This window comes from Struthio camelus, chromosome 23 (genome assembly GCF_040807025.1).
Source record: "Struthio camelus isolate bStrCam1 chromosome 23, bStrCam1.hap1, whole genome shotgun sequence".
Taxonomy (NCBI): domain Eukaryota; kingdom Metazoa; phylum Chordata; class Aves; order Struthioniformes; family Struthionidae; genus Struthio; species Struthio camelus.
Window position 1 is genome coordinate 3,469,481 of NC_090964.1, and position 26,915 is coordinate 3,496,395.

The window sequence follows — 26,915 nt, forward strand, 5'->3', positions numbered from 1 at the left end:
ACATAGAGTGGCTCCAGGAATCTGGAGGCTGCCTTGCGCCCTGCACAGCTGTGGTAGCACGTGTGCCGGGCAGGGTGGCAGGAAGCTCAGTGACCCACAAAGGACTCAGCAAGAGCCCAGGTGCCCACAGGGTGCTGGAAGCACTTTCATTTCCCTGTGGCGGTGGCAATGGGGAGTGTTGGGGCTCCAGGAGCAATAAATAGCATAAGTCACCTGCTCCTGTGCTTGCCAGGGCACTGGGGGCCCGAAAGCCTTCCCAGCCAGCCCTGTGCGACTCAGCAGCTGATGTGTGCGTGGGAGGCCTCCTCTTCTCCTGGCTCCCTGCATTATGAGTAAGCACAGGCTGGCGAGACCCTGGCGAGAAGAGCTGAGGGGGCGGAGGGGGGCCGTAATTAGCAGGTGCAAAGCAAGCTGCTGCCGGTCAGGTCAGCTGAGTCACCACACAGCCGGTGTGCGTGCATGTGTGTCTGTGCACGCACATGTGGGCGATGGGGGTACAGGGGGCTGGGGTGCCTGCAAGGGACTGGGAGGGCATAGGAGGATGCAGAAGACAGGGGCTGCTGGTTGTGGTGTGGATGCAGGGGTGTGTGTGTGTGTGGGGGGGGGGGGGTAGACACCATGTGGAGGCCCGGGAAGGTGTGCCTGTGGGGGGGATTTATGCAGATGGGTGCATGCTGTGCTCTGTGTGAACATGGGGAACTCTGTGTGTGGCCAGAAGTGTGTGACATCCCATTGCACACAGGTGACCTCCTGGCAGGAGGGCAGGAGCAGCCTGCAGCCTGCAACCCTCCTGCAGCCTGCTGGGCTATCGCTGCTCGGGTCTTGGGCCAGTCCACGCTTACTCCACCCTGAGAAGATGAAGCTTTATCCATCTCCCCTCAAAGAGTTCGTTTGCTTTTGGCTCCCATTCAGCATCAAATGGACCTCCCCATCCTGTGGCTCGGAGCCACGGGGAGCTCGCTGGCTTTCATGGTGGAACACCACTAAGGATGCTCTTTGGTGCTTAGTGGGGCACAGCAGGGATGGACTCCCTGCCTCCCTTTTCTCCACCAGGACCCTTCTCTGCTCATGAGTCAGCTCACGTGCCCCAGCAATGAGCCCCTTACCCATGCACTATGCTAGGAAGCCAGGGTGACCTGCTGGCAAGCTGGCATGGTATGCTAGCCCCCGAGACCATTTGCCTCAGGGAGACCCACAGGGCACCTCAGGGACCTGTCATCCACTGGCTATCTCTGTGGGCCAGTGCTGTGTCCTGCCCATGGCTCAATGGCCTCAGCTGGCCCTGGGTTGTGTTGGAGGAGCAATGTCAAGTGGAACCTGCTCATAGAGCTGTGTCTGAGCCTTTCTGGGGAGGCAGCCAAGCAGTGAGGGTATGGCAGCCAGGTAGGATGGGGATAGCAGGGGATGGGCTTATGTGGCTTAGAGACACAGCAGGAAGCAAATCCCTCTAAGAGGTGATCTGCAGTGATGAGCCAGGTTAGGAGAGTAGTTCTGCCAGTGACTCACTCTGGAACATTGTCAGAGCCCCCCTCTGTGCCTCAGTTTCCCTTGAATGCGGACTGCCCTCCCAGGCTGTGCACTATGTGTTTTTGGGCTCCATTTCTTTGCCCTACTGCTGGCAGGGCTGGCGGTGCAGAAATGAACCCTGGACAGTGCGGCATCTGCTAGAATGAGGTGCTGGGCCCTGCGGTCCCACAGTGACTTTGCTCTACCTGCGTGGCTTTGTCCTGCTGAGCATGTGCTGGGGGTGGACTGGTCTCAAGATGCAGTAATCATGCCATGTGCGGTTCATCCCAGCTGGATGCTTAGGGGAAGGGGGCTCTGGTCAGCCCCCACCATGTCTCGCCATCTCTCTGAAAAGGGTCTCTTTGTGGCTGGGGACTGTGCAGCACAGCCCCGGGTGCAAACTAAGACCTTTCAGCTGAGGAGCTGCTGGCTGGACTCCCTTAAAGGCATCGCAAGCTCAGCTCTGCTGAGTCCCAGGGCTGGGAGCTCCCGTCCTGATGTGTCTCGCCCTGGGGTGTGTGTGTGTGCGTGTGTGTGTGTGTGCATGTGCATGCAGAGCAGGGAGGCAGCTGAGCCTCCCTGCATGAGATGAGCAGGCAGCAATTCGCCTGTTGTTGTCACTGGCACCCGGATGCTCCATGCTGCGCATGGGGCCAGGGCTGGTTTCTGTGGGCCCTCACAGCAGAGGGTACTACGCTCTGTGGCGTCTCACTCATGCCAGCATCTCTGGGTTGCCTTTCTCTTGCGGTGATGTGGCCCATGGATCAGGATCTGGTGCCACTACACATCCCTTGAGCCTGTCCGGGCCAGGAGGGATGTCAGGAGGGCTGTCTCCCACTGCGATGCCCCATGCCAGCTCCTGTTCCTGTCCTTGCGGGATGCTGGCTCCAGCCCTTGGCACCAGTGCGTTTGCCCCTGCCAAGCACAAGGATCTGTTTCCTCCTACCAGAAGCAACGCCTGGGGAAGGGCTAGCACCATTTGGTGGCTGCTGAGTGCCCCTGGTGGGGCAGGCTGTCTCCAGCCTCCCACTGGCTCTGGAGCTGCCTGGAGCCATGCTGTGGGCTGCGGCGGCACAGTCCTACATGTTCTCTGCCACACGATTCACCCACTGCTCTCATTGAGATCTTCCTGTTCTTTGCAGCGTCTGGCTCAGATTTCTCCCCTCCACCCTCCATTCTGCCTGTCCCAGGTGGGCTGTGTCAGTGGCATTGGACTTTGTCTCCTCAACCTGCTGGGACCGCACACTGGGCAGCGAGGGGTTTCTGGCAGAAAAAAAGCGAGTTGCATGATTTTTGGTGGTTCCTGGGCTACAGTGTGTGCAGGCGTGGGCTTGGGCTGAAAGGGCTGGTGCGGAAGGCATGGGAAGGGGTGAACTGGTCAAGTATTGGTAGAACTGGTAGAGGGTAATGAGCAGGAGTCTGTGTGGGGCAGATTGGGCTGTGCAGGGGGGTTAACAGGAAAGCCTGGTCTGCATGGATCAGAGAGAGGAGAGCCTGTGAGAAGCTTTGTCTGGATGCAGCTGGTGACATTTTGCTTAGAGATTTTCTAATGTTGCCCCCCACATCCCTCTGAAACCCCATCACCTGTCCAGCGGGGACGGCATCCTCCAGTCCAGAGGATGCCTGGGGATATAAAATCTTAGTAGGCTCAGCTAGGTGGGATGGCTGGATCTGGTGTGGGGCAGGTGCTGCTCTAGGCTGGAGTTTGGTGCAGAGTGCTGTCCTGGGAGGGGGACACCAGCGTGGGAACAGTAGGCTTAGCAAGGGAGCATGCCCATATAGGAAGGGCACTAGGAACAGGTTCCTGGGGGCTGCCAGGTCTCTGGTCCTTCCTGGGCAGGGAAAGCATCTGAGTGTGTCAGACATTTCCTCCCTGGAGCGGACGTATGGGAGGGGGTTCCTGGCTGCATGGAGACCTGTGCTGCGCTGGTGTATGAAGATAGGGTGCCCAGTGCTTAGGATAGTCCGGAAAGAGGGAACAGTGATGGGAAAGCCACAGCTTAACCGGTGCAGATGGACTCAGATAGTGAAGTTTGCTGGAGATTGCCCATTATTTTTGCAGACATTTTTGAAACAGTGTCTTTCTGCAACCTTTCTCTACTGCTCCGTACTGCAGGTACCCATGGCAAATATTTTCTCCTCTAACCCAAAGGCATTCTGCTATTAACTCCCTCACCTTTGAGGTCTAAAATCTGCAAACTAGTACAAATATTTCTATTTTTCTTGCACAACTGGGAAATTTTTATCGGATAAAAAATGTTCCGCAAAGAATTCTTCAGCAAAGAAAATTTTGGGGGAGAAATTCACCTGCTGTCTTGTAAACCACTGTGGCCCCCATCCGTCTTGGAGCTGAGCACCCTACTGTTCCCAAGCCTTCCCAGGCTGGCCAGTCTCCATCTATGCATGTTGGTGGCAGGCTGAAATCTCTGCAGATATTTTAGCAGGGAAAGGTACCTGTCTAACTGCCAGGGACTGTCCTTCCCATGCACAGCAAAATAAGACCCTTTCCTCCTGGGGTTTGACTTGCAGTGTTTTTAAAGACAAGTATGTACAGTCCTCCAAAGATGTGGGGCAGGCTACAGGGCTTGGCTGGAGGAAGCTAGGCAAGGGAGAGGTGAAAGGAAGTGCACAGTGCACGTGGTATTTGGAAACCACTATTTTCCTTACCAAGTGAGTTTGACTGGGGAGCCCAGTGGGAAGGGCTGAGGGAAGGACATAGGCTCTTTGGCAGCTGCCCTACAGTGCATTTACATGCACTGCTCAGGGTTTGCTACCATTGCCAGTGAGTTTGCAGAGCATGCAGAATCTGTCCCTGCTCTAGGAGCCAACACAAACCTATTGGTGTCCTGGATGGACATCTGGGATACAGTTTATTGGAGATCAGCATAGAGATGGAGATCACCATGGCTTAGCTCCATGGGCTACCTAGAAAGAAAGCACAGAGGAGCGTTCCTTTGGATAGAACTGGAGGGTAGAGTGCAAAGGAACTCATTGCTCCTCTGAGCTTCCCTCCTCTGCTGGTACCAAGGTGGTGCAGGGACATGTAGAAGGCAGGGAAGACCTGTAGCAGAGCAACCTCCCTCCTGCAAGTCCTCAGGGGGTGTATGTGCCCTAGTGCATGGCCCTGTGCCCAGCTTTCTGTGCTTTTTTGGGTGCAGTTCCACTCTAATGTAGATCACAGCTTGGTAAGCAGTGCCCAGGCAGCCTCGACAGAATAGACTGCTTCGAGACAGGCTGTCCCACCACGGGGAGAGGATGCTTATGAGCGCAGGGTGGATATGAAGCCTGGGAGAAGGGTGGTGGTTCCTCCACGGGTTTGAGATTTCTGCTTCTGCTCTGGTCAGCATGGTGCTGGATTGGTACATTAGGTCAGGACAGTGATACAAGGGTAGCTCATGGCTAGCAGCCATGGCTTCTTCCAGGTGGCTGGTGACAAAGTGATGGGCTTTTGCTGCACTCTGGTGGAATGGTCGTCTCCTCAGCTCATGCACAGGTGCCCATGCACTACTGCATAAATCTGGATGGCACAGGCTGGACTCCACTGCTTCCCTTGTCTTCCCTCTGTGGACTGAGAGAAGGTGATGAGGATGCAGGTGATTTCCCTGACAGGAACGGTCAGCTTCTCTGCACTGCTGTCCCCACAGGGACTGATTTTCCTGCTTCTGGTTTTCCCAAAGTACCTCACAGCGGTTTGGTCTTCCTTGCCTTCAGGTCTAGAGCAGCTCTGATTTGCTACAAGTATATTCAGTGTGAGCACAGGGTAGGCTGCCTGTGGGTGGCAGGGCTGTGTCCTCTCCTAGCAGTGCTGCCCAGCCGGCCCCAAAACTGTCTGCTGTGCTGGCTGTGCTGGCCCATAGGACTGGCACAGTTGCGTAGGCCGTGCTTCCATCTCAGTTTTCCATGCAGTGAGTACAGATGGGAAAAGCCATACTCTGGGGGAATCAGAAGCAGACACTGCTCTGAGGGCCCTGGAGGGGTTTGGCGCTGTGAGCCGTGCCACCTCGGCTCTCCCCGGCTGCCGATGCTGAGGGAGGTGAGCATAGCCCTGGGATCTGTGCTTGCCTTTGGTGATGCTGAGAGACATAGCTGCTCCACATCTCTGGGCAGAGTGTGGGCTGTCCCTGCAGTGAAAGAGCCCAGCATCTTTGGTCCTTGTGGCCATGGTCATAGCCTCCTGCCTTGCTCTGTGATGATGCCTCACATGCCATGTCCCTGGCTAGCCGTGGCCCTGGCACCCAAGCGGCAGGGGGAAGCAGTCAGCGGGGAATTGAAACAGTACCTGAGGAAAAGGGAGTGCTGCTGCTTTAATTATTTGGCTGCGGTAAGAACTTGGTGTGGAGGAAATTGAACCCAGGGGAAAAAATACTGTAATTTCATGCAAAAATTACATGGCAGCTCTGTGTGATTTACTGCAGCTATTTTGGTGGCCAACTCTGGGGTGTAATTAGAGTATTACTGGATAAGTGGCTGATACAGGAGAGGGTCTTTCCAAGGCATCTCAGCTGGTTTGGCATGCTGGAGAAGGGGTCCAGGCAGGCTGGTTCTGGGGCACTGGAAGGGGGCACGTATTTCGTCCCCCCAGAGCAGGCAGCCTTGCCCTTGCTGCCTCCCAGATGTTTTGGCACTGGGAGTGGGCACCTTGCAGAGCATCCCCAGCTGTGCAGATGTCTCATGGCTCACCAGCACCCTTGGGACCCATGGGGAGGCACCAGGGTCTTCTCCAGCTCAGGGGCTGCCAGTTGCAGGGCTTGTGGCATGGTTGTGTTGTGTCCCTGGGGGAAGGGGGCGCACATGCTCGGCCTTGCTGAGGTGCTGTGCTGATAGGATTTCCCAACACCTCCTGAAGCTTGGTGCCATGGCATTTCCTGGAGAGCCAGTACAGGATGTGATTTCCAGTTGTGGGTATCAGCATGCCGAGATGTAGGATGTTGGATCAGGTCTTTGCGCCGTGCTGCCCTGCCCTCCTGCATGAGGATGGGGATGGCAGGTGGTGTCTGGGGCTCTCCTGGTGTGCTGCAAAGAGCAATCCCCAGCTGCTCCCAATCCCACAGCCCATCGCAAGCATCACCACAGGGGCAGGGGAATGAGTGGGAGCAAGGACCCAGCACCTGGTGCTGTGTGAAAGGAGGGTCCTGGCACAGGTCCCCCTCCAGAGGGATCGGCTCTGGGCTGTGAGCAGCCTGTCAGCTCCATGCCCAGGAGCCCTCACGAGGGCAGGCCGCTCGTGCTGCGAGGTCCCCCTGCCATCTGGCCAGGGCAGGCAGCCCAGCAGCCTCTGGCTCTGCCGCAGCCCAAAGGCAAGCAGGCAGCCGTGCCAAGGCCTGCCAGCTTGGAGCTGCGAGACGCACAGCCACAGACTGTCTGGTCTGTAACCTGCCTTCCCAGTGCCCTGCTGAGCCCCTCCTTTGGCATTGTGCTATGGGCCAGGGGTACAGGACACGTGTGGGGATGGAAGCAGGCAGGAAGGAGCATAGGCTCCTCTCCTTCCTCTGCCTCTTTTCAGCCCAGCGCTGGCACCAGGGTGCAGTCTGCAAAGGGGGAACCGGAGCCAGGGAGCCATGCTGAGCCAGCCCAGCATGTACGCCCCTGGGCACACTGAAGCGCCAGACCAGCTCTGCCTGGGCTCCTGGCCACAGTGAGCCCTCAGCCAGGCTGCGTGCACTCACTGCTGCATGATTTCACCTGTGCGCTGCTCCCTCACACGTGTACACCTCCTTCCCGGCTGCATGTCCAGCCCCTGGCTCAGCTCTGCCTGCTCCACTTACATGGTAAGCCCCAGTGCTGTGCAGCACCCGGGGAAACGGCCGCGCTCCTCCAAACACCCCTTGTACTGCTCAGCCCTGGGCTCTGCAGTGCAAAAGCAGAGCCCATGCCCTTAGCAAGGGGAGCTTAGGGAGTAGCTGGGGGGGCTGACACCATATCGGGCCCAGCCTACCACTTGCTGAGGCCTCATTGCCACCCTCGCAGCTGCCCCTGGGGCTGCTGGGCTCCTGGAGGAGTGTCCCGAAGCTCCCCAGCCTGCTCCTGCCCTGCCTGTTCTCGGCCTGCCTTCCCTGGGAGGCGAGCGTGCGTGTTCGTTATCTAAATCAGTCATGTTGCGATCTAATGAGCCCTTTGGAGAGTGCGTGAGGCGGGACAGACAGTGCTGGGGGAATTCAAGGAGACAGCGTTTCTGCTGGAGAAGCAGAGGGATTACTGCATTACACACACTGCACCACCTGCTCAGGGCTCTTCTCTGAACCTGTCCAAAACCCACACCCTTACTGGGTTTCTACAAACATCCCTCCAGTGAAGCCACTCTCCCCTGGTAGCCCCGAGCATTGGAGAGATGCCCAGTGCATACCCGCTAGCAGCTCTGGGGTCTCCCATATGTCCCTGAGACTGCTGCAATCCCAGCAGAGGAAGACAGGCCTGGCCTGCTGCACACACAAGAAATGGGGATGGAGGACCCAATTTGGCTGGGAAGTCAGGAGGGTGCTGTGTGCCAGGTCCTCATGATGGGGGATGCAGAAAGCATCTGGCAGCTGCTTGTTGAGATGCCCTGGAAAGCCACGATCTCCTGAACGGGCACAGTGTGTGGTGACCACAGAGCCCTCCTGCTCTTCAGCCTTGGCAAGCACAGTCCTGGCTGGGGAGGCAGCATAGCACCCTTCGGCGTGATGGGCTGGGCTGCCCAGCAGGGCAGGACTTGGCTGTGTAGCCTGTCAGGCTCAGACACATTTGGGCATCTCTGCTCTGGCCTCATATGGAGATTGTGGGGTGAAGGAACGTCTCCTCTGCTAGCCGCTTATCAGCCACACTGGGAACTCACCATGGTTTTGGATCTGTGCCAGCCCTGTTGGAAGGACCCAAAGGCTTTGGCTGAGGGAGGCGCAAACCAGAGTGGAAAGTGTCCTTGAGCAGCACACTGCTGATCCCCATACCATAGGTTGTTGTCTCAGTTGTTCAGACCTGCAAAACGGGATCTGGTGTGAGACCGGACAGCCAAATGCATCTATTCTGGCATCTGCTATGTCTTTCCTGGCCTCCTGACTAGCCTGGAGCATGGTTCATGCATCTCACCCTACAGCACCTCGAGCCCCAGAGCAATCCTAGGCACCATGTCCACATCTCTCAGAGCATGCTCCCTTGCCTCTCAGGTCCTGAATTTACCATCCAGGTGTTCCCTCTCCCCACAGCAGTGAAATCACCTGGTGCTGGTCCTGATCCAGCCCTTGTTCATCCAGCCCCTACCCCTACACCAGTGGGATCTGTCACCTGAGCCATGTCACCAGGACTTGGTGGCTGAGATGATGTTGATGGCTTTGGCTGTAGCAGGAAGTGGGGAAGATGCCAGTGCTGCGATTGTCCCTTCTGGACTGTGGAGCGGAAAGCTGGCTCACAGGAGATGGGTCCTGTGGCTGTTCTCTGGGCTCAAACAAGGTGCTCTGGGGATAGGGGCAAGGCAGGGTGGGAGCTGGGGGTTCTCTGCCCTCTGCCCTAGCCTGGTCTGCCCCTTGGGCAGGGAGGATGCTCTGTCTGATATATTTTCGAAGGGGTCATCGAGTGATGGCAGCTGGCTAAAATACATCTGCTGCCATGGCAACAGAAACACTCCCATTGCAGAACTTCTTAGCAACCAGCTGTTTGGCAGCAGCAGTAACCAGGGCTGGGAGGGCAATGCTCGGCCTCTGTGCGCCTGTCACCTCTGCTTGGCTGGCATCTACCTGGGCCCACAGCCCTGGAGAGGCACCGAGGGCCAGCCTGCCCTCAAGTAGGCTCTTTTCTACCTTGGCATAAAGAGCATCCTGACGTGGCTGACCTCCACCGCCTTGGCATGCCCCATGTCCCCTGGCCTGGAAGTGTGCAGACACTGGCACCCTGCTGCAGAGTCCTGGCTTGCAGAAAAGGCTGAGTCAAGCATCCACATGCAGTTCACCCTGTGGCATTGCCAGAGCCTGGCATCTGCCTGGGGGTCTCCAGCATGTCCCTGCATTGAGCTATGGCATGTGGAGGTTGCTGGACTGGGATCCCCAAGGGGGCATCCCTGGCTAAGGGAGCCTGGTGCCGTGTTGGGCTGTGGAACAAGCCGTGGGCATAGGGGGCTGCATGGGGGTTCAGGGGCGGGTGCTGTGGTTTGATTTGCGTCAGTCACTTCTCCTGTTAGTTTGAAAATAACTTGCATAGCTCATGGTCAGGAGAGGGAAGGAGGCACCAAGCCCACTGCAAAACACAATCTCAGCTGCCAAGGCCACAAGGGTGGTGAGGGGGAGCATTGTGACAGGACGTGCAGCCCGGGCTGCTGTGCTGGCTCCACAGCGCTACAAGTGGCTGCCCAAGGTCTGCGAGGAGCTGGGCACAGGTAAGGGAGGGGCAGGGGTGGGACCCACTGCAAGCCACTGGTTTTATGGTGGAGGTAGGCCAGGACCCTCTCTGGGACCAGCATGGTGCCATATAGGGGATGGGCTTTACCTGGAGACCCATCTAGCCACTATACTGCTCATTCCTGTCCTGAAACCTGGTCCCAAGCCTGGGGAGCTACAGCCAGCCTCCTCTGGGGCTTGAGATAGAGGCTGGTGAGTCCTGGCCATGCACTGGGATCATGGTGGCAAGGATTTCCACTTGAACTTTCTCCTCCAGGAGGGGTTGCTCTGGGACACTCCATGACCCAACACCAGTGAATCACAGAGGGATGTGGTGTATGGACTGGGGAGGTGAGGGCCAGGCAAGCCTCTGCCCTGGGCTGGTACTGCTGGGCCTCACGGTGTGGGAGAGGTTCCCAGCTCTGCTCCTACACCTCAGAGCCTGAGGCTCATCCAGAGCCATCCTGGCTCTCTCCTGGCACCCTGGCCCCGTAGCAGCACAGATCTGCAGGGCAGGGTAGAGCTGGACCCTCACCCAGTCCCTGCTGGACTTGCCAACCCCTGCTCTGTCCCGGCATATGGTGCCAAAGAGGGATGTGCAGGGGCTCCAGAGAAGGAGGCTGCAGCCTGGCTTCTTGCCAGCCTGATGAATAGGGTCCCTGCATGTCTCTTCCTTCCTGGGCCACTGGCTGGCTCCAGGCTTGCCAGGGAAAGAGTCTGAAGTGGCATGGCAGGAGGCCAGCCAGGCATGGTGCCCATCGGCTGTGCTGCTGCCACTGCTCCTCTGTGGGGTTGGACCCACATCCCTGGGTCACCTGTAAGCACCAGCTACCCCTCTCCCCCGGCATTGGTGCATGCCTGGGGGTTGATTAGCAGCCCTAATGAGATGCAAGCTGGGCTTTGACTGACAATCTCGCACCAGCCGTGATGCCTGACGAGGCAGGAGATGCTTTGGACAGGCTTGTGCTGACACCCGGAGCTGCCTCCAAGCTGCTGCCAGGCTCCTTGCGTGTCAGCCACCTGCGATAGAGGGCCTGTGACTGACATGGCCCGTCACGCCTCTAATGGGCATTTGGTTCAATTAGCGGCACGTCAGGCCAGCTCTGCTCAGGCGAAGCACTGACCCGAATACGCTCGCCTCCTCTCAGCAGCTACTGGCGAGACCCTCGCTGCGGGATGCCACTACTGCACGGTGCTGGGGCCGCCCGGGGAGGCAGGCGCCCTCGTATTGCCCCCTGGCTGTCCCTGTGCCCCAGCAGTGCACTTCCCAGGGGCACTGGGCACCCAGCGCGGCCCCCCTGACCGGCTCCAGGAGCGATTCCCTGGAGAAAGGCAGTGCTGTCTAGGGCATGGCAGGGACAGCTCAGGCTTTGCAAGCATGAAGCTGTCAGAGACAGGCCTGGGGCACCAGCTGGGGTGTAGAGAGCTGGTGATGGAGTGCCAGGGACAGCGTGAGGGGCTGTGGAGTGCTTATGGGGCATTGCAGGAGACTGGCTAAAGGATGCTGTAGGACACTGAAGAGGACTGTCTAGGGGACACTTTAGGGTACTGCAGAGATCTGTCTATGCAGTCTGTGGGGCATTGCAGAAAGCTGGCTGTGGGGTGCTGTAGAGAGCCAGCTTTGGGGCCCTGTAGAGTGCAGTGCAGAGGGCTTCCTGTGGGGTGATAGAAGGCAGTGCAGAGGATTGGCTGAGGGTTGCCATGGGGCAAAAACATCCATGAGGTGCTATGGGGCGGTGAAGAGCACAAGCTGCAACTTCGGTTCCTGTCTGCGTTGCTGGATGTTGTAAGAGCCAGGGCTGGGCATCCCAGCTGCCGAGTTGCAAGCTCTGATTAGCCTTGTGCCTGGTGCTGCTGGCGGGGGGCAGCAAATTAATTATGGATGGAAGGAGCAGTGTCTCTGTCCAGGCCTGGTGGGAGTGAGCCTCTGCTGGACTCCCTGCTGTCTGTGCTTGCTCCAGCTTCCCCCACCACCAGAAAGTAAACGGTTTGGGTATTGCCAGGCAGCAGCAACCCACCCCGTGGGCATCCTTGCCTGGGATGCACCTGGCCCTGCTGGCTGGCAATCTGGGGCTTGTGAACAGCCCCAGAACAACCTCTAGTGAACAGCACATGGCTCAGGCAGGGCCAGCCTTGCTCTTCTGTGCCCTGCCTGGCTGCTGGGAGAGGGTTAACGCTGTGCAGAGCTGGCTGCGGATATCCCATGCATGTGGCAGGCAGTTCAAACCCACTCTGTCTCATGCGCACACACCTTCTGGCATGCCAGGCTGCCCAGCCATGTCACCAAGCCCTGCACTGGGGCTGCCCTTCTGCAAGAGACTGTGTGCATCTCCTGTCCCTGGGCAGCCCTGAGGAGATGGGAACATTGCTGTGGCTGCTCACACCAGAGAGGCCAGCAGGAATTCATGGCCCTCCTGAGCCTGGCGTGCTGCCGGTGCCAGGTCACGTCCTGTCCTCAGGGAGCTGGGTGCAAAGCTGGAGAAACCTTGTCGTTCGTTAGCGTGGATTTATAACAGCTCTGCTGCCCTGGCCCTGGTCTTCACCTCTGTGGAGCTTCCTGCCTCCATATCCTGCTCCTGGCCTGAAGCTGTTACTGCTGCGATCTCAGGCGCATTGGAAAGGCTGGTTTTGCCTAGCCGTGCAGCAAGGTGCGCTGTGGAGCTGGCTAATGTGACATGGCCCTGCACGTGGCTCTGGTGCTGCAGCCACAGAAGGTGACACTGGTCTCGTCTTGTTCCCTGACTTGGGCATGGCATGGGAAGCAGGCTCCAGGGCTGGCTGCTTTCAGCATTGGCCGTCTGTCCTGGAGGGCTGGTATCAGAAAGTGCCGTGAGCATCTGGGGCGCTTCCCCTCCCTCTGTGCGCAGTACATGCTGCCGCAGCATGCCAGCTCCCATCTGCTCACCAGGCAGGCGTGGGCTGTGCTCAGGATGCAGTGCTTTGGTGCCAGGGCTGGTGGGCTGTGTGCAGCCACTAGCCTTTTTAGGCGGGATGGAGGGGATGGGCCCACATTGGGGCAGCAGGTGTCACGGTGACACCAACAGCAGTGAGCTGGGTTGGCCAATCTGCCTGGGCTCCCAGGAGATGGTACCAGAAGGCCATGGTGATGGCCAGTCCCTGAGAAAACTGCACTTAGGAGTTGGTGTACATGGGCAATGCCACTTCTTGGGTGAGGCTGATTTCTTTGGTTCTCTCAGCAAGGATGCCATGGGGCAATGACTGTTCTGAAGCAGTGCCCTGCACCACCACTAGCCTCTCCATCAGCCCTGCATGGCATCCCCTGGGACAGGGCACCACTGGGGTTGTTGGCAGCCTCTGGCCCTTGGAATATTTCCTCCAATACCTGCAATTTTTGTGTGCGAGAAGTAAATAAGCATCAATTAACCCCTGGAGCAGCATGCTCATGCTGCTGGAGAGCACCCGGCAGAGCATTCATTAGTGGCCCTGTCACTGTTTCCTCTTGTTAACTAGCATACGAGTCTCAGCCAGGTAATGGGCTCATTAGCTGGCCTGACTAGCAGCCAGGCCAGATGTGCAGCCCCCAGCAGGCCCACACCAGCAGCCCGGCCACTTGGCCGTCTACAAGGGGATCAAGGCTTTCTGGGAACTCACAGGCTCTTCCGTGAGTGCGGCCAAGCTGCCTCTGCCAAAACAAACAGAGGAGCTCTTGGACTGGCTCTGCAAAGCTAACCCCACATGCTTGCCCCACTGCTACTCACTTGGCAGCTGCAGGGAGTACTGACCCTGGCCTGACGGGAGAGCCCTGCACAGATGCTGCTGACAGTGGTTCCCATGCATGCTCAGAGCTGTCAGCTGGAATCAGTCTCAGAAATGAGAAAATCAGGTTTGTGAAGGGACACGGCACCTCCAGGACAAAACCACTCTGCTGGTGCTCCATGTATTTTTGTGCTTTTGTTCAGAAAGATCGTAGGCAATGCGTGGACAGCATGCAAGGGAGGCAGACCAGGGGACAGTGACTGGGACGGCATATAGGAGCATGGTTTGTGGCAAAGGACAGGGGCAGGTCAGCAGGACCTGGACACAAGCCAGCTCCCCCGAATTGTCCCTACTCTTGTATTAGGGGAACACCTGCACATGGCTCTGGACAGGTCCCTCGTATGTTAGCTCTCCTGCAAGTCGTAGGAGAGCGGGTCATACCTTCTCAGATAGTGGAGAGCTGAGTTGGGGGTGTGGGGTAGGGTAAAAGCAGCCCAGAGCTCTGTGTGCTCTGAGCTTGGATCAAACTTCCCAGAGGTGCCCATTGGATCCCCGCAGATCAACAGGCTGGAGATGGGGATGGGACATGGTTCTGCGTGTTGGAGAGGATCATACAAGTCAGCAAGTCTGGGGTCCTGCAGAGTGTGAGACAGCAAGCTCCTTGTCCCAGGCATGGGACTGGACCAGGGCAGATCTGTCACAGAGCTGTGAGCTCCAAAGGATGGAGAATCCAGCCCTTCCTAAGCTCCAGAGCTTGGCAGGGCCATGGCACCCCGTGGTGAATCACGCTTGTGGCACTGCCAACATGTCTTATTGCTTAGTTAAATTTGCTTGGTGCCAAATTCTGGCCACTGGCTCTTGTTCATGTCTAACTCCCATCACTGGGTAAACTGGGTCCAGCACCCAACTTCCCAGCAGTTCATCCCAGGGCATGCACGTGAGGATGCGCGGGGGCCCTGCTACCTTTTGCCGCTGGTGAGGGAGCTGGCTTCCTTCCCAGGGCAGGGGACAGGAATGAGCAGAGGGAGGCATCCACCACAAGACGGGGCCTGCCTCGCAGCTCATGCATGGCCTGCGGCCCAGCACCTGCCTCCCCACCCTCTCACCAGCTGCACCAAGCGTGGGGGCCCCTTTGCTCCATGGCTGGCTTAGACCGGGGCTTGTGTGATCCTGCTCTCATTTGAATTGCACTTCCCCCCCCCCCCCCCCGCCATCTCCTTGGGGCACAAGGGAGATGGGCAGGATGTCCAATCCCCCATTATACCTCGAGACCCTTGGGCATCCCAAGGATAGGGGAACAATCCCTGGGGCATGCATCTTGGGTCATACTGGCTGCATGGTAGCCTGGTGGCTGCAGGGATGAGCCAGATAATTGGGATCTAAAACAGTGACCTCCTCTGAATGGTACTGAGCACCCCTAGCTCCCCTGGAGGAGTCCCCGGGGCTCAGCACTGCACCTGGAAATGAGAAGGGCTGGAAGGGCAAATGGCTGACAGTCGGGCAGGCTCGTGCCAGGCTGACCTCGAGAGTGCTCTGGGCAGCCTACGTTTGTGGTACAGATGCTAGGCTCTGGGGGTCTGGGCTGGGGGGTCTACCCCAGCATTATGCTGGCTCCCACCACCCAACTGCCCCTGCCAACTCCCAGCAACGATGCCAGGCACAACCTTGCCAGACAGTGTCTATCCGGTCAAAAGGACACGGGAAAAGGCTTGGAGTGCAGCGCTGCCAGATGCAAATTGATAGTCAAGTCACTCATCCAAACAATGGGGTCCGGCTAATCCTTTTACAATGGGACTAATTGCTAATCAGACCGATTTCACACTGGCTGTTCCCCTGACAATGAGGCTTCGTGGAGAAGGGCTCCTCAGGGGGTGAGGAGGCTTCATGGGAGCACTACAGCTAGCTCCCGCCAACCCCCCAGGACTGAGCCCTGCACCAGTGACCGTCTGGGCCAGCCCATAGCAGATGGGCACCGGCATGGCACTGGGGTCTGCTACGCTGGGAAAGCCTCCAGCTGTCAACTGCCAGGACCTCCTTCCCTGTAGGGCTGGCCCAGGCTCTCTGGGCTCCAATCTCACCCCCTTCTCAGCTCTCTTGGCTGCTAGGGTCTAGTAGTGCCATAAACGATGGAGAAGTATCATGTCACAACAGGGAGCCTTGGCACAGTCTGGATGTGGTCTGGAGGCTGAGGATGCCTGACCCCGCTCCTGCCAGTACAGAGCACCACAGGGATGTGGTTTGGGGCCATGGGGCTAGGTGAAGCAGCGCTGTGGGAGGCAGTATGGGTCAGTGGTCAGTGCTCTGTCTGCCAGGTTGGGTGGCCTTGGGTGAGGGGCTCTGCGTGAAGGGACGGAGGTGGGACGTTAGCAGCATCTCCCTGCTCTCTGCTATCTCTGAGATCTCATCCTTAGGATCTCCAGCTGCTATGAGTAGGAGTGATGTTAATCACCCCAATGGTGCACCCACAGGCTTGTGTGATGAGCTGGCGGTTATTTGTATGGCTGTGTCCAGGAGGAGCCAGTCACATGTCTCTGCTTGTCCAGAAAGGGTGTGCATCGCAAACTCCTATCCCACCATCTGGGCCCGGGGAACTCATCCGCAGGTGGAGACCAAGCTCCATGCTCAGCCACAGGCCCAAGAGCAGTTAGGTGAGGGAGTGAGGGGCTCAGCCCTGCATGCAACAGCACTCTGGGGAAAGTGCCTAAGCCCAGGTTGGCTGTTTGCTGCCTGCCCGTGTGTTGGGGTGCCACTGGAATGGGGGGACAAGGCAGAGCAGCATGAGGACAGACAGGGAGACAGACATGGTCATCCCTGCTGGCTGCAAAGGTCCATGCTGGTGGGTGAAATGGTGCAGGACTGGAGGGCAAAGAGGAGCAGAGGAAGTGCGATGGGGCACTGGGCACTGGCACTTGCTTTTGCATGCTTCCCCCTGCACTCCGCCCAGCTCTGCCAGAGCGCTGGGCATATCCCAGATAAGGCAGCTGCTGACTAGGATGGCTGACAGCCCTGCTGGCTCTCTCCCTATGCCTGATGTCTCGTGCACGTCATTGCATTGCCAGGGACTAGCTAGGAGCTGAGCCCCAGTTTTCAGGATGTGCAATCAGGTCTTCCCTGCCCCCACACCCAGCCCGTGGCTGGGTGCTGTGGGCTGAGGGTTGCTGGTGGAGCTGCCTGAGGGCTGCTGGGGAGGCAGCAGGCGAAGCAAGTGTCTGCCTGCATGGTGCTAATAAGCTCTTGGCCCGCCTCCGTGCAGCCGGCTGCCCTGCTGAGGTGCACCCAGAGCCATGGCCAGCTGAGTGCGTCCAGGTGCTAATGAGGAGAGAGCCAGACTTGCCGCACCTTGCACTTAATTGCTGCTGTCTTTTAATGAAGCTCTGTTGCAAAAGAGGCAATGGCAATGGCCTCCCCTCCCCTCCTCTCCCTCAGGCAGCCTGCCCGGACCAGCGGCCCCCCCCCCCCCCCCCCCCCCCCAAACCAGCCTTGTCCCCTGCCTGATGCCAGCCTGGCCCCAGCTCCAGCCTGGATAGTGCTTGGTGCCTGTGTATCCTGCACCGGAGGGGCTTAAACAGGAGGGAGGCAGCAGCTGAGGAGGAACTTGGCACTGGGCTAGTTGTCATCCCTGTCTGGTCTTGGCATTCCCCAGGGCCACTGGCTCTAGCAAACCCTTTCGCTCTCCCTGTTGCCCTGGCCAGTGGCTAGTCTGCAGAGTGCTGGCCTGATGTTTGCCCTGGGACAGGGGCAGTGCAAGGCTGGCAGCTCTTCCTGCCACCCCTGGCTGCTGCTGACTGAGGGGATGCTGTGCCCTCTCCTTGTCTGGGCTGCAGGTCTCTGGGCAAGGACTTTTCTTTTCCCCTCCCTGCAGTCGGATGGTCTTAGGGTTCTGCAGCTGCAGCCTGGCTCCCTGCACATGGATCTGGTCTCCTCCAGCATCCCCACGCAGCCTCCACCACAGGGGAAGCTGTGACCCCACATCCCACCAGTGAACCAGGCTCCACACTGAGGGAAGGACCCCTAAACGCTCAACATCTCGCTCCATGCTGTCCATGGCTGCTCAGTCACAGAGAGCTGCAGTTCGAAGGCTGAGCAGACTCAGGGAGGGCATGCAGCCTGGCATGGGGCCCTCAGCTCTTTGGAAAGTCCCCACTCTTGCATGAGGTGCCCAGCAGCCCAGCCAGGAGGGCAGCCACTGCCATGTGGCTCTCTCAGGACACACCTGTCTTGTCACCCATCGAGGGTGACAACCACATTGGGAGGGCAGCCGTGGTAGCACCAGCAGAGCTGGGTGTCCTAAGTACCTGTGCTGCGTTACTCATGTGCTGTGAGGGTATGGGGCACCCCACTCCCTGGGGCGGAAAGGAAAGCCTGGAGCCTTCCTCTCTCTTCTCTGCCAAGTGTGCAGCCCAGGCATCAGGCACGCTGGCTGCTGGCTGCTCTTGCCAGCCCAGCCCCGAGATGTCTGTATGTGGATGCAAGACAGCATAACTGGGGCTGAGCTGGGCTGTGGGTCTGCCCCCGCAAACGTGGTGGCCACTGTGCGCTCTGCTTCTGTGCTCTGCTGTTTACACCGTGGCTTAGTTGCACGGTGGGGAGCATGGGTCATGACATGACTCAAGAGAGAAAGGAGGTCTTTGTAAGGGGGGAATGGAAGGCTTTCCCTTGGCTTGCTCTGGCTGAGGATGCTGAGAGACAGTGTGGAAAGCCAGTGCCGTGGAAGGGGCAAAAGGGCAGCACGTGTCCCAACCTATTCCCTGGGCTGTGCCAGCCCCGGCCTGCCCTGTTCCCGGCTGTGCAGTGGGTCTGTGCGGGAAGGAGTTAATGGCTAGCCCATACCTGCAGTTGCATTTTAAAGATGTGAAATTAAAGCCCGTAATTTATTCTCCCCACACACGAAGGAGCAATTAGTTCTAAACACGGCTTAATCAGTCAGCGCGAGATTGATTTCTGTAGACTTGGATTTGGTGGCTGCTGGCGTGGAGCCAGCCTGGGAGCAATCTCCAAATAAATGAAGTGCAGAGAAGTAAGCCATTACATAATATGATAGATGAGGCTGGAACTCACTCGCCTCTTCATTAGTATTCCACCGTACACCGGCAAAGGCACCAAACTTTCTCCCTGGTACCTTGGTTTTCCCCCCCTCCTCATCTCCCTGTCCCTCCTGCAGCTCAGCCGAGGCTGAAGCTTGGGCAGAAGGAGCCCGCGTGCCTCTCTGCGGCAGCCCATGTTCCCTCTCTGCAAAACCCCTTGTCTTCAGGCAGTGCTAGCAAAAGGGTTTCTACACCTTGCACCTACTCCTCTCTGGTCTGCTCTTGCCTGGGCTCTGCATCTTGCCTTTCCCCTTTGAACACTTGGGAAACTGAGGCACAGAGCACTAGGACAGCTTCCTAAGACCTACATCAAATCAGCAGGCAAGAGCCAGATATCCTCACCTCCTTTGGTCATCAGTCCATCACCTTGAAGGCATCACCCCAGGACCACCCAAGTCCATCACCCCCCAGGGTAGTGGGCAAGGTCCTTGGCTGCTGGATGGTTCCAGGTCTAGGGTTGATTCCCACCTGGAAACTGGCCTGAGATGGGCTCAGTGATGCATGGGCTGCAGCCAGACCTGGCAGAGCTGGGGGAGCCTGGTCTGCCCTGCTCCTGCAGAAGCTGGGGCAGCTCATGCAGTTCCTTGCTGAGCTCCCAGTGCAAATGTGGAGGAGCTGGCCATACTTGCATTGGGAAGAGGCCTTAGGAGAGTGCTTCCTGCCTCCCCCTGCCTTCTTCAAGGAGCTCTCTGCTCCAGCCAGAGAGCTGTGCAGAGCTGCAGCAACAGCAAAGAACAAGAGGAGCAGAATATTGCTCTGAATAAGAAAATCCCTTGCGGTGCTGGATGTGGATCCAGAATACCGGCAGTGTATGGGGAAAGCATTCCCTGACCAGCCCTTGTGTGGGCAATGAGGTGGGCAGCTGGATTTGCAAACCCCCTCTGTGGTGGTATCAGAGCCTCTTGGGCAGGGTGCTGCCAGTAGAGAGCTAACTCTCCTCTTGGGAGATAATCACTAGCCAGGCTGTGGCTGCTGCAAGTGCGCTACTCTCACGGGAGCTGTGTTTTTGTGCAAGACTGTCCCTGTATTGCTGGTTTCCAAATGTGCTGCAGGGGTTGAGACCGTGGTCTGTTCTCAGCCACGGCTCCAGCACTGTGTGAGTCCCATGTGCCTTCTGTCTGTGCCCCGAACCTAAACTTGGTCTAAGTGTTCCCATTTCTGCCACACAAACTGCAGAGAACCAGTCTCTCTGGGTCCCTGTCCCCACTTGCTGGGTACAGCAGGTCTTTCAGGGACAGGATGGCTCTCCCTTGCATAGGGTCGATGCTTTACTTTGAACTAAGGAGGTGAGAACTCACATTATGGAAATCATATTTCTTCTTTCCTAATGGTGAGGGAGGAGGGGGAGCTCATGATGCCGGGCGGAGAAAGCAGTCTGGAGCCAGCTCGAACTGCAGCCCCGAGTGTTGGTACCCAGAAGAGTGTGGATGGGTGAATGGGGGTACATCTGTACCGTGGAGCTGGTGAGGGAGCTGGCCACAGAGGCCTGTGATTGCCTGGCAGTGAGGAAAGCAGACTGGGACCTCTGCAGAGATCCCGGTGGAGTCTTTTGGGCTGTGTGGGTGGCCGGGGCTGGACAGGCTGGAAAAGTCCAGGACCTCCTCATGACATCCCCGGCTTCAGTGTGGTGCAGGGCCTGACTGCCCTGCTCTTGCTGTCTCTGACACCTTGTCGCTCCCCAGGCTCCAGCAGGGCCACTCCTGACTCCTGCCAGTGGAGAAAAGCTCCCCAAGACTTGCTCTTGCTTGTTGCAGCACTGGTACAGGTCCCCTGGGCATGTTATAAAGACTTTCCTTACGCTCCCCATCATGACTGCAATTACACTAACAGATCCACTTGCTGATAGATGCAACAGAGGGCCAAGGACCAGTGGTCCTGGAGGTGAAATGACTGGCAGTGCCATAGGTGAGATCCACCAGCTAAGCCCTTGGAGCCCCAACAGAGCAAAGCCCTTCTATCTCAGAAAGCCGTGGCAACCCAGGAGATGGAGCCCAGGTCCCTTGCACCCCGTCCCCCTACCCCCAGCCCCACAGGCAGTCCCCGCTGTGCCTGTGGTGCTGGAGCTGATGCTGACCAGCTCTTCTGTGCTTGTTGTCTCTGCAGAACTCCATCCGGCACAACCTCTCCCTGCACACCCGGTTCATCCGTGTGCAGAATGAGGGCACTGGCAAGAGCTCCTGGTGGATGCTGAACCCCGAGGGTGGTAAGACAGGAAAGACACCCCGCAGGCGGGCAGTCTCAATGGACAACAACAGCAAGTTCCTGCGGATCAAGGGGAAGGCCAGCAAGAAAAAGCAGCTGCAGGTGACGCAGGAGCGTGGGGAGGACAGCCCTTCCTCCCAGCAGGCTAAGTGGTCAGAGAGTCCTGCTTCCCATGCCAGCGATGAGTATGATGCTTGGGCGGACTTCCGGACACGGGCCAACTCCTCAGCCAGTACGCTGAGCGGGCGTCTCTCACCCATCATGTCCAACCATGAGCCAGATGAGTTGGAAGAAGATGATGGTACCCCGTCCTCTCCTCTGATGTACCCCAGTCCCTCCAGCACCATGTCTCCTTCCCTGAACGCCCGTTGCTCTGTGGAGCTGCCCCGGCTGACCGACCTGACTGGCACCATCAGCCTGAATGAGAGCCTCGGGGAGAGCTTACTCGATGACTTGCAGGATGGTTATAACATGAGCCCTTCACAACAGCTCCCCCCAGCCGCCCTGCGGCAGCGAAGCTCCAGTTTCACCTTCAACTCCAAGTGCTCCACCATAGGGGCTGCCACCAACACATACTGTGGGACTATCTACAGCCAGCCGGCCATGAGCCTCATGCGCCGCCTGCCCATGCAGACCATCCAGGAGAATAAGCAAGCCACTTTCTCACCGGTTAGCTCCTACAGGAATGCCTCACTGCAGGACCTGCTCTCCTCCATCTCCTACGCGCACAAGGAGAGCATGGTCCAGGGGGACCTGCCTCTGCCACAGGCCAGCCCCATGGTGCCGGCCCGCGGCCACAGACAGAACCCACTCCTGTGCGGGAGTGGGGAGCAGGGCTTGTCCTCCTACCCGGCCCACTCGGCCTCTCTCATGAAGAGCAACACTTTGTACCACCCGTCACCAGCCAGTCACCACCCTGCGGTCAACACCAGTGCCTTAGCTAATCCTGTCAGCCTTATGAGCTTGCCCAGTGACACATGCAGCATGACAACCATGCCGCACCATGGGCATCTGCATTCCTACGCTAATAACCAAGGGGCACACATGAGCTTGCTGGATTCACTGCAGGGCCCCTACCCAGGGGCTGTCCATCCCCCTGTGTTGGGCCAAGACAGGTTCCCAGCAGACCTGGACCTGGATATGTTCAATGGGAGCTTGGAGTGTGACGTGGAGTCAATTATCCTGAATGACTTTATGGACAGCGATGAGATGGACTTCAACTTCGACTCAGCTCTTCCACCACAGAACGCACTCAACATGCCCACACTGCCTGGGGGCCCGCAGCCCACTAATCAGAGCTGGGTACCTGGGTGATACACGCCCAGACACTCGCCACCGAGAAGTCACAAGGGGAACATTGAAACTAACTTTTTTTTTCCTTTCTCTTCTGCCTTTATTTGTTAAGATGGGCTAGAGCCATCTGTTTAAACTTGAGATCAACACTAAACACAAACCATAGGGTCAAACATTGATACAGGTGTAGGGTTTGGCCCCAGCCCCTAGCCAGCCAGATGGGAATGGCTGGGCATACCATGAAGCTAGTGCCCGATCTGCTGGGGTCCGCTGCCCTGTCAGGTCATCCTACTAGTGCTCACTGGAGGAAGCAGGGTGAGCAGGTGGGAGAGGCAGCTGAAACCATGCGTGGTTCCCCAGGGCATGCATGGGGGAGCAGGAAGGACAAGCCTTTCCAGACAGTCCAAATGCCCCACTGTGCTGGTGTTGGTTTGATTTCTCCTTGTGTCAGTTGTCCTTGGGCTGGGTGACGGAGCGGTGATGGCTGGAGGTGTAGGACCCCCCTATGTGGGCATTGCCAGTGAGCCCCTGTCTGGAAAGAGACCCCTTTGTCTGAGCCACCTCAGGAAATTAAGTCTCCAAGTGGAAGTGTCAGGAGCAGGAAACCTGCTCCAGGGCAAGGGACTTCATCACCATCTAGATCCTTATGGGGATCTGAGCTCTGTGGAGCTCAGCCCTCAGGCTCTTCTGCTCACACACCCAAGCCATGTCCACTGCAGCTGTTTCCTGCAGTTTGTATGGCTCTAGACAGGTTTTCTTACCAAATAGTGAGAAGGTGGGGGGGTTGATGATGGAGGGAAGGGTATGATCTCTGCAGCAGTAGCAGCTGGGCCAGCATTTTGGCAGCCAATGCATGCACCAGCCTATTTTAATGCTAGCCAGTGGCTCTGGATGCTGGATGCCATGGTCACAGGCACGTATGTCTGCAGGAAAACAGTAGTACCAGGCACTGCCCGCCCAAAGCACATGTGTGCACACTCTTGCGTGGTACACCGCTCTGCCTGCCCTGGCACACACGCAGGGGCTGTGTGTGGATGTGGCCCTGCTGGGAGTGACATGCTGCTAGTCTGCATCCCCTGTGCCAGAGGCAGGCCAGGGGGACCTCATAGGGTCGGGGGGGAGGTGTATTTATTTGATTTCATGCACTCTTTTGCTATTGAATTACTACATTGGAAGAAAGAGTCCAGCTTAGGGAGGGAGGAGTAGAAGGCCCATGGGCAATGCATGTGCCCATCACAAGTCCCATCTTGGCTCAGCCCATGGCTTTGGGTGTTTGGTGCTGGGGCCATTAACATAAGTTGGGGGACTATGATGTGGATCATCCTTGGGAAGGGTGTGTGTGGGTGTGGGTGTGGGTGTGGGTGTGGGTGTATGTGTGTGTGAGGAGAGATGTTGTGGCCAGGTCTCTAGAGAGAGCATAGTGTCTGCCCTACCACTCGTGAGGGATCCCAGGATTGCCCGGCCACTGACCCACGCTACTTGCTCCTATGCTCCATGTACAGGATGCAGAGAGGTGCCACAGGGCTCACAGCCATGGTGGGAGCTCCTGAAGGTCATTAACTGTTCCAGGAATGACTCCAGCCCATAGCCAGCATGTCTATTCCTGAGGGCTCACCATGCTGTACCTGGGCGGGTAGGAGAGCTGGTCAGGGCAGAGAGGCCAGGGAGGATGTCAGCAATAGTGAGCCAGGCCTATGGGCTCTGCAAATGCCTTGATTCATCAGTCCACTAAAGGCCAGTGCCCCAAGGGGACTTGCACCATGATTTTAAATGTAGCCCTGTTGTGTGTTGGGAGCCTAAGCCTGCCCCACACTGTTCTGCAGGGCAGGGATGAACCACAGCCCTGGGCTCATGGACCCGTTGCCATCCTGCACAGCTGAGGTGAGGGCTCCCTGCTCCGGTCTCTGCTCCTGCCTGGTCTTTGGAGTGGAGCATCCAGGCAATCTCATGGGCAGCTGGAGAGGAGCTCCAGGGGCTGGGAGAAAAGGGCTCTGGGAGCTGCTGCTGTATCCTATTGGGCTCTCTGCACACAGCCTGCCTTCCTTTTGGGTATCACAGGCTTTCTCTTAACCCTCCTGACCCTGGATTGCAGCAAAGGTTATTCTACTGGATTGGCATGTTTCCCGTGCCCAGCTCTTCCTTTACCACTGCAGCATGACCTTGTGTACCACGGTCGAGGTGCAGAGTCCCACTGAGCCATAGGGAAAGGGAAGCTGCTCAGGGCTGGGGCAGTGTGGGACCCGCGGGTGGGTACCCTGACACTTCTCTCCTGATCCATGCCTGGTATGTGTCTGTGGCAAAGTGTGACAGAGGAGCCCCATGTGCCACCACTTTACCCCGGGCACATGGTGGGCGTAGTCTCTAAAGACATTCTTACAGGTTAATTATGTTTACATTATTTGATCATGTACAGAATTTAATATATTCTATTATATATAATCTTTCTTGAATGCTTTTTTAAAAAGGATTATTCTTTGGTCAAGATAATTACTGCATTCATTTTATACACCACTTATCGTTTCAGGCATATTTAAATCATTGGAAACCGATTACAATTGCAAGTGGCTATTTAATACCTGGCACCCCAGCTCTGCACATGGGGTGCGAAGCACTGTTAGTGAAGAGAGGTAGGGAGGGCATATGAGGCTGCCATGGGAAAAAGGGTGTTCTGCCCCCCAAACGAGGGAGCAAGGGAAGGTGCCCTGACTCTTCCAAGTAGCTGATCTTCAGGCACACATCCAGCAGCACACCAGCATGCAGGGCAGTGTAGGCAAGTTGGGGCTCACCCAGCTGATCAGGCTTTTACAGATGTGTTGACTGGAGGAGCCAGTTTCAGGGCCTCCTTTTCCACCACTGTGGGTCCTCTGCTCCCGGAATGACATTTTTACTCCTGTTGCTGGCAGGGAGCTGAGCTCTGACTCCATGTTGTTTAGGCGCAGGGACCCTCAAAAGTCCCAGTGAGCCCTTTAGTGTCACAGATATCAGCCATCCATCGATGTGGAGGGGAAGCCACACCAGCAGTAAGAGAAAGCCCCCCTGTCCCATGCCTGCCCTACTCCTCCCCGCTCGCCTCACCCTGCCCCGCAGTGTGGTGCACCTGGGCATCCACCCCCAGGGCACGTCTTATTGCAAAGGTGTCTTTGTGGTTCGTGACCGTGGGGTTGTCGTGTGTGCGGTGGAATCGTGTTGGTAAGCGTCGTGTGTACAGTCGTCGTGCAGTGCGAGGGACAGCGGGCAAGGGGAGGCAGAAAGCAGGCACAGAACCGGGCAGGCCCAGCTGTTGCCCCAGAAGGGACTGGAACCCCAGAAGGTGGGGTGGGCAGGAGCCAGGGGAGTGTGGCTGCAGGAGGAGGTGAGACGGGCTGGCCCCGTAGCTGTGGAAGGGAGTGGAGCCAAGGGGCTGGGGCATGCCTGGGCTATGTTCCTACCAGCACGTAGGGAACCGTGCCCCGGTGCCATGTCCGGTGCAGGGGTGATGGGGCTGAGCTTTGTGCATGTGGGCAAGGTAGATCTCCTGCAGAGCCAGGAGGGTGGCTGGCTTGGCCGTTCCCTTCACAGCTCTCACCACCCTGCTCCCAGCACTGCTATGAGCATGGAGAAGGGGAAACTAGGGCTTTATTCCAGTATCTGGTGGGGATGGAGCCAGTATCAGAGGCTCAAGGTTTCATCTCTGGAAACAGCTCCCCAAGCACAGGCCACCTCATGTGCCGCCTCACTTGGCTTTGGCCTCCCCACCCCATCTCCCCTTCTCCCTCCTGGCCTCTGCTGATCCTGTACATCCCTGGTGGCCCTGTTTCTACCCCACAGGACAGCCTTTTGGGGCAGGGAGCACCCACCTGCTCCTGGCCGTGCTCCCAGTGAGCCCGAGCCCTGCCCAGAGCAAGGAGCCAACGCTGAGGGGACACTGAAGGGGCCCCACTGGTTTGCTTCATATGGCGGTTTTGGTTCGTTCTTTCCCTCGTATTTATAACTGTACAGACTGGGGGGGAGGGTCTCTGACAGGCGTCATCTCTCACCACACATCTATCGTAGGCAATGGTAACTTTCTTGATTGTGCTATTAGAGTTTGTGTATGTGGCAATGTAAAGAACTGTGTATAGTGCATTGTACAGCATATTTTCATGAATAAAATTGTTTTAAATATTACAAGGCCGGGCTGCTAGCTTCAATGCTTGTGTGTGTCTGGGCCAAGCTTGGAGGGACAGTGCTGGACCAGAGGGTGAAGCTGGAGGGAGCTGGGGACCTCTCCTGAGCCCACTGAAGAAAAGACATGATGTTTAGTCAAATGGAGCTTGCCCCGCACCAGCGACAGTGGGGCTGTGCACTTGGACTGGCTGAGCTGTGCTGTGGAGATGTCAGGGTAGCCCTGCTTGGTGAGTCCCTTTATAGGGGACAAGGAGAGTGTCCTCTGTCTCTGTTAGCCTGGGACTCAGGCAGTGGAAGTAGTCTGGCCCTGCCAAGCCCTGCCCAGGAGAGGCTTTCCCTGTGCCAGAGCCTTTCCAGCCAGGTCATCTTGGGTGTGTTGCTGCTGGGGATTTAAAAAGACCCACCATCCCAGCCATAAGAACAGGGATAGGTACCAAACTCATCACATATGCCCAAAACTTGTGCCAGCCTGTGGGAAAAATAGTTTTCTACATTATCTTGACATTTTTATTGATTTATATATGTATGTGTGTGTGTATATATATATATATATATATTTAACTGACTTTAAACTTTTACGAATACTTTCTAAGACTGACAGTCTGCCTCAGCATCACTGCACCCC

General features: G+C 57.3%; 1 protein-coding gene across 1 annotated transcript in view; it reads left to right on the top strand.

Annotated features, from left to right (window-relative positions):
• Nucleotides 1–26,293, top strand: part of FOXO6 (forkhead box O6) — a 53,627-nt gene extending 27,334 nt beyond the window's left edge. The window contains exon 2 of the mRNA XM_068917562.1: nucleotides 20,753–26,293. Coding sequence (XP_068773663.1) covers nucleotides 20,753–22,165 — 1,413 coding nt within the window. The 3' untranslated portion in view covers nucleotides 22,166–26,293. The remainder of the gene's footprint in view (nucleotides 1–20,752) is intronic.
• The last annotated feature ends 622 nt before the right edge of the window (nucleotides 26,294–26,915 follow it).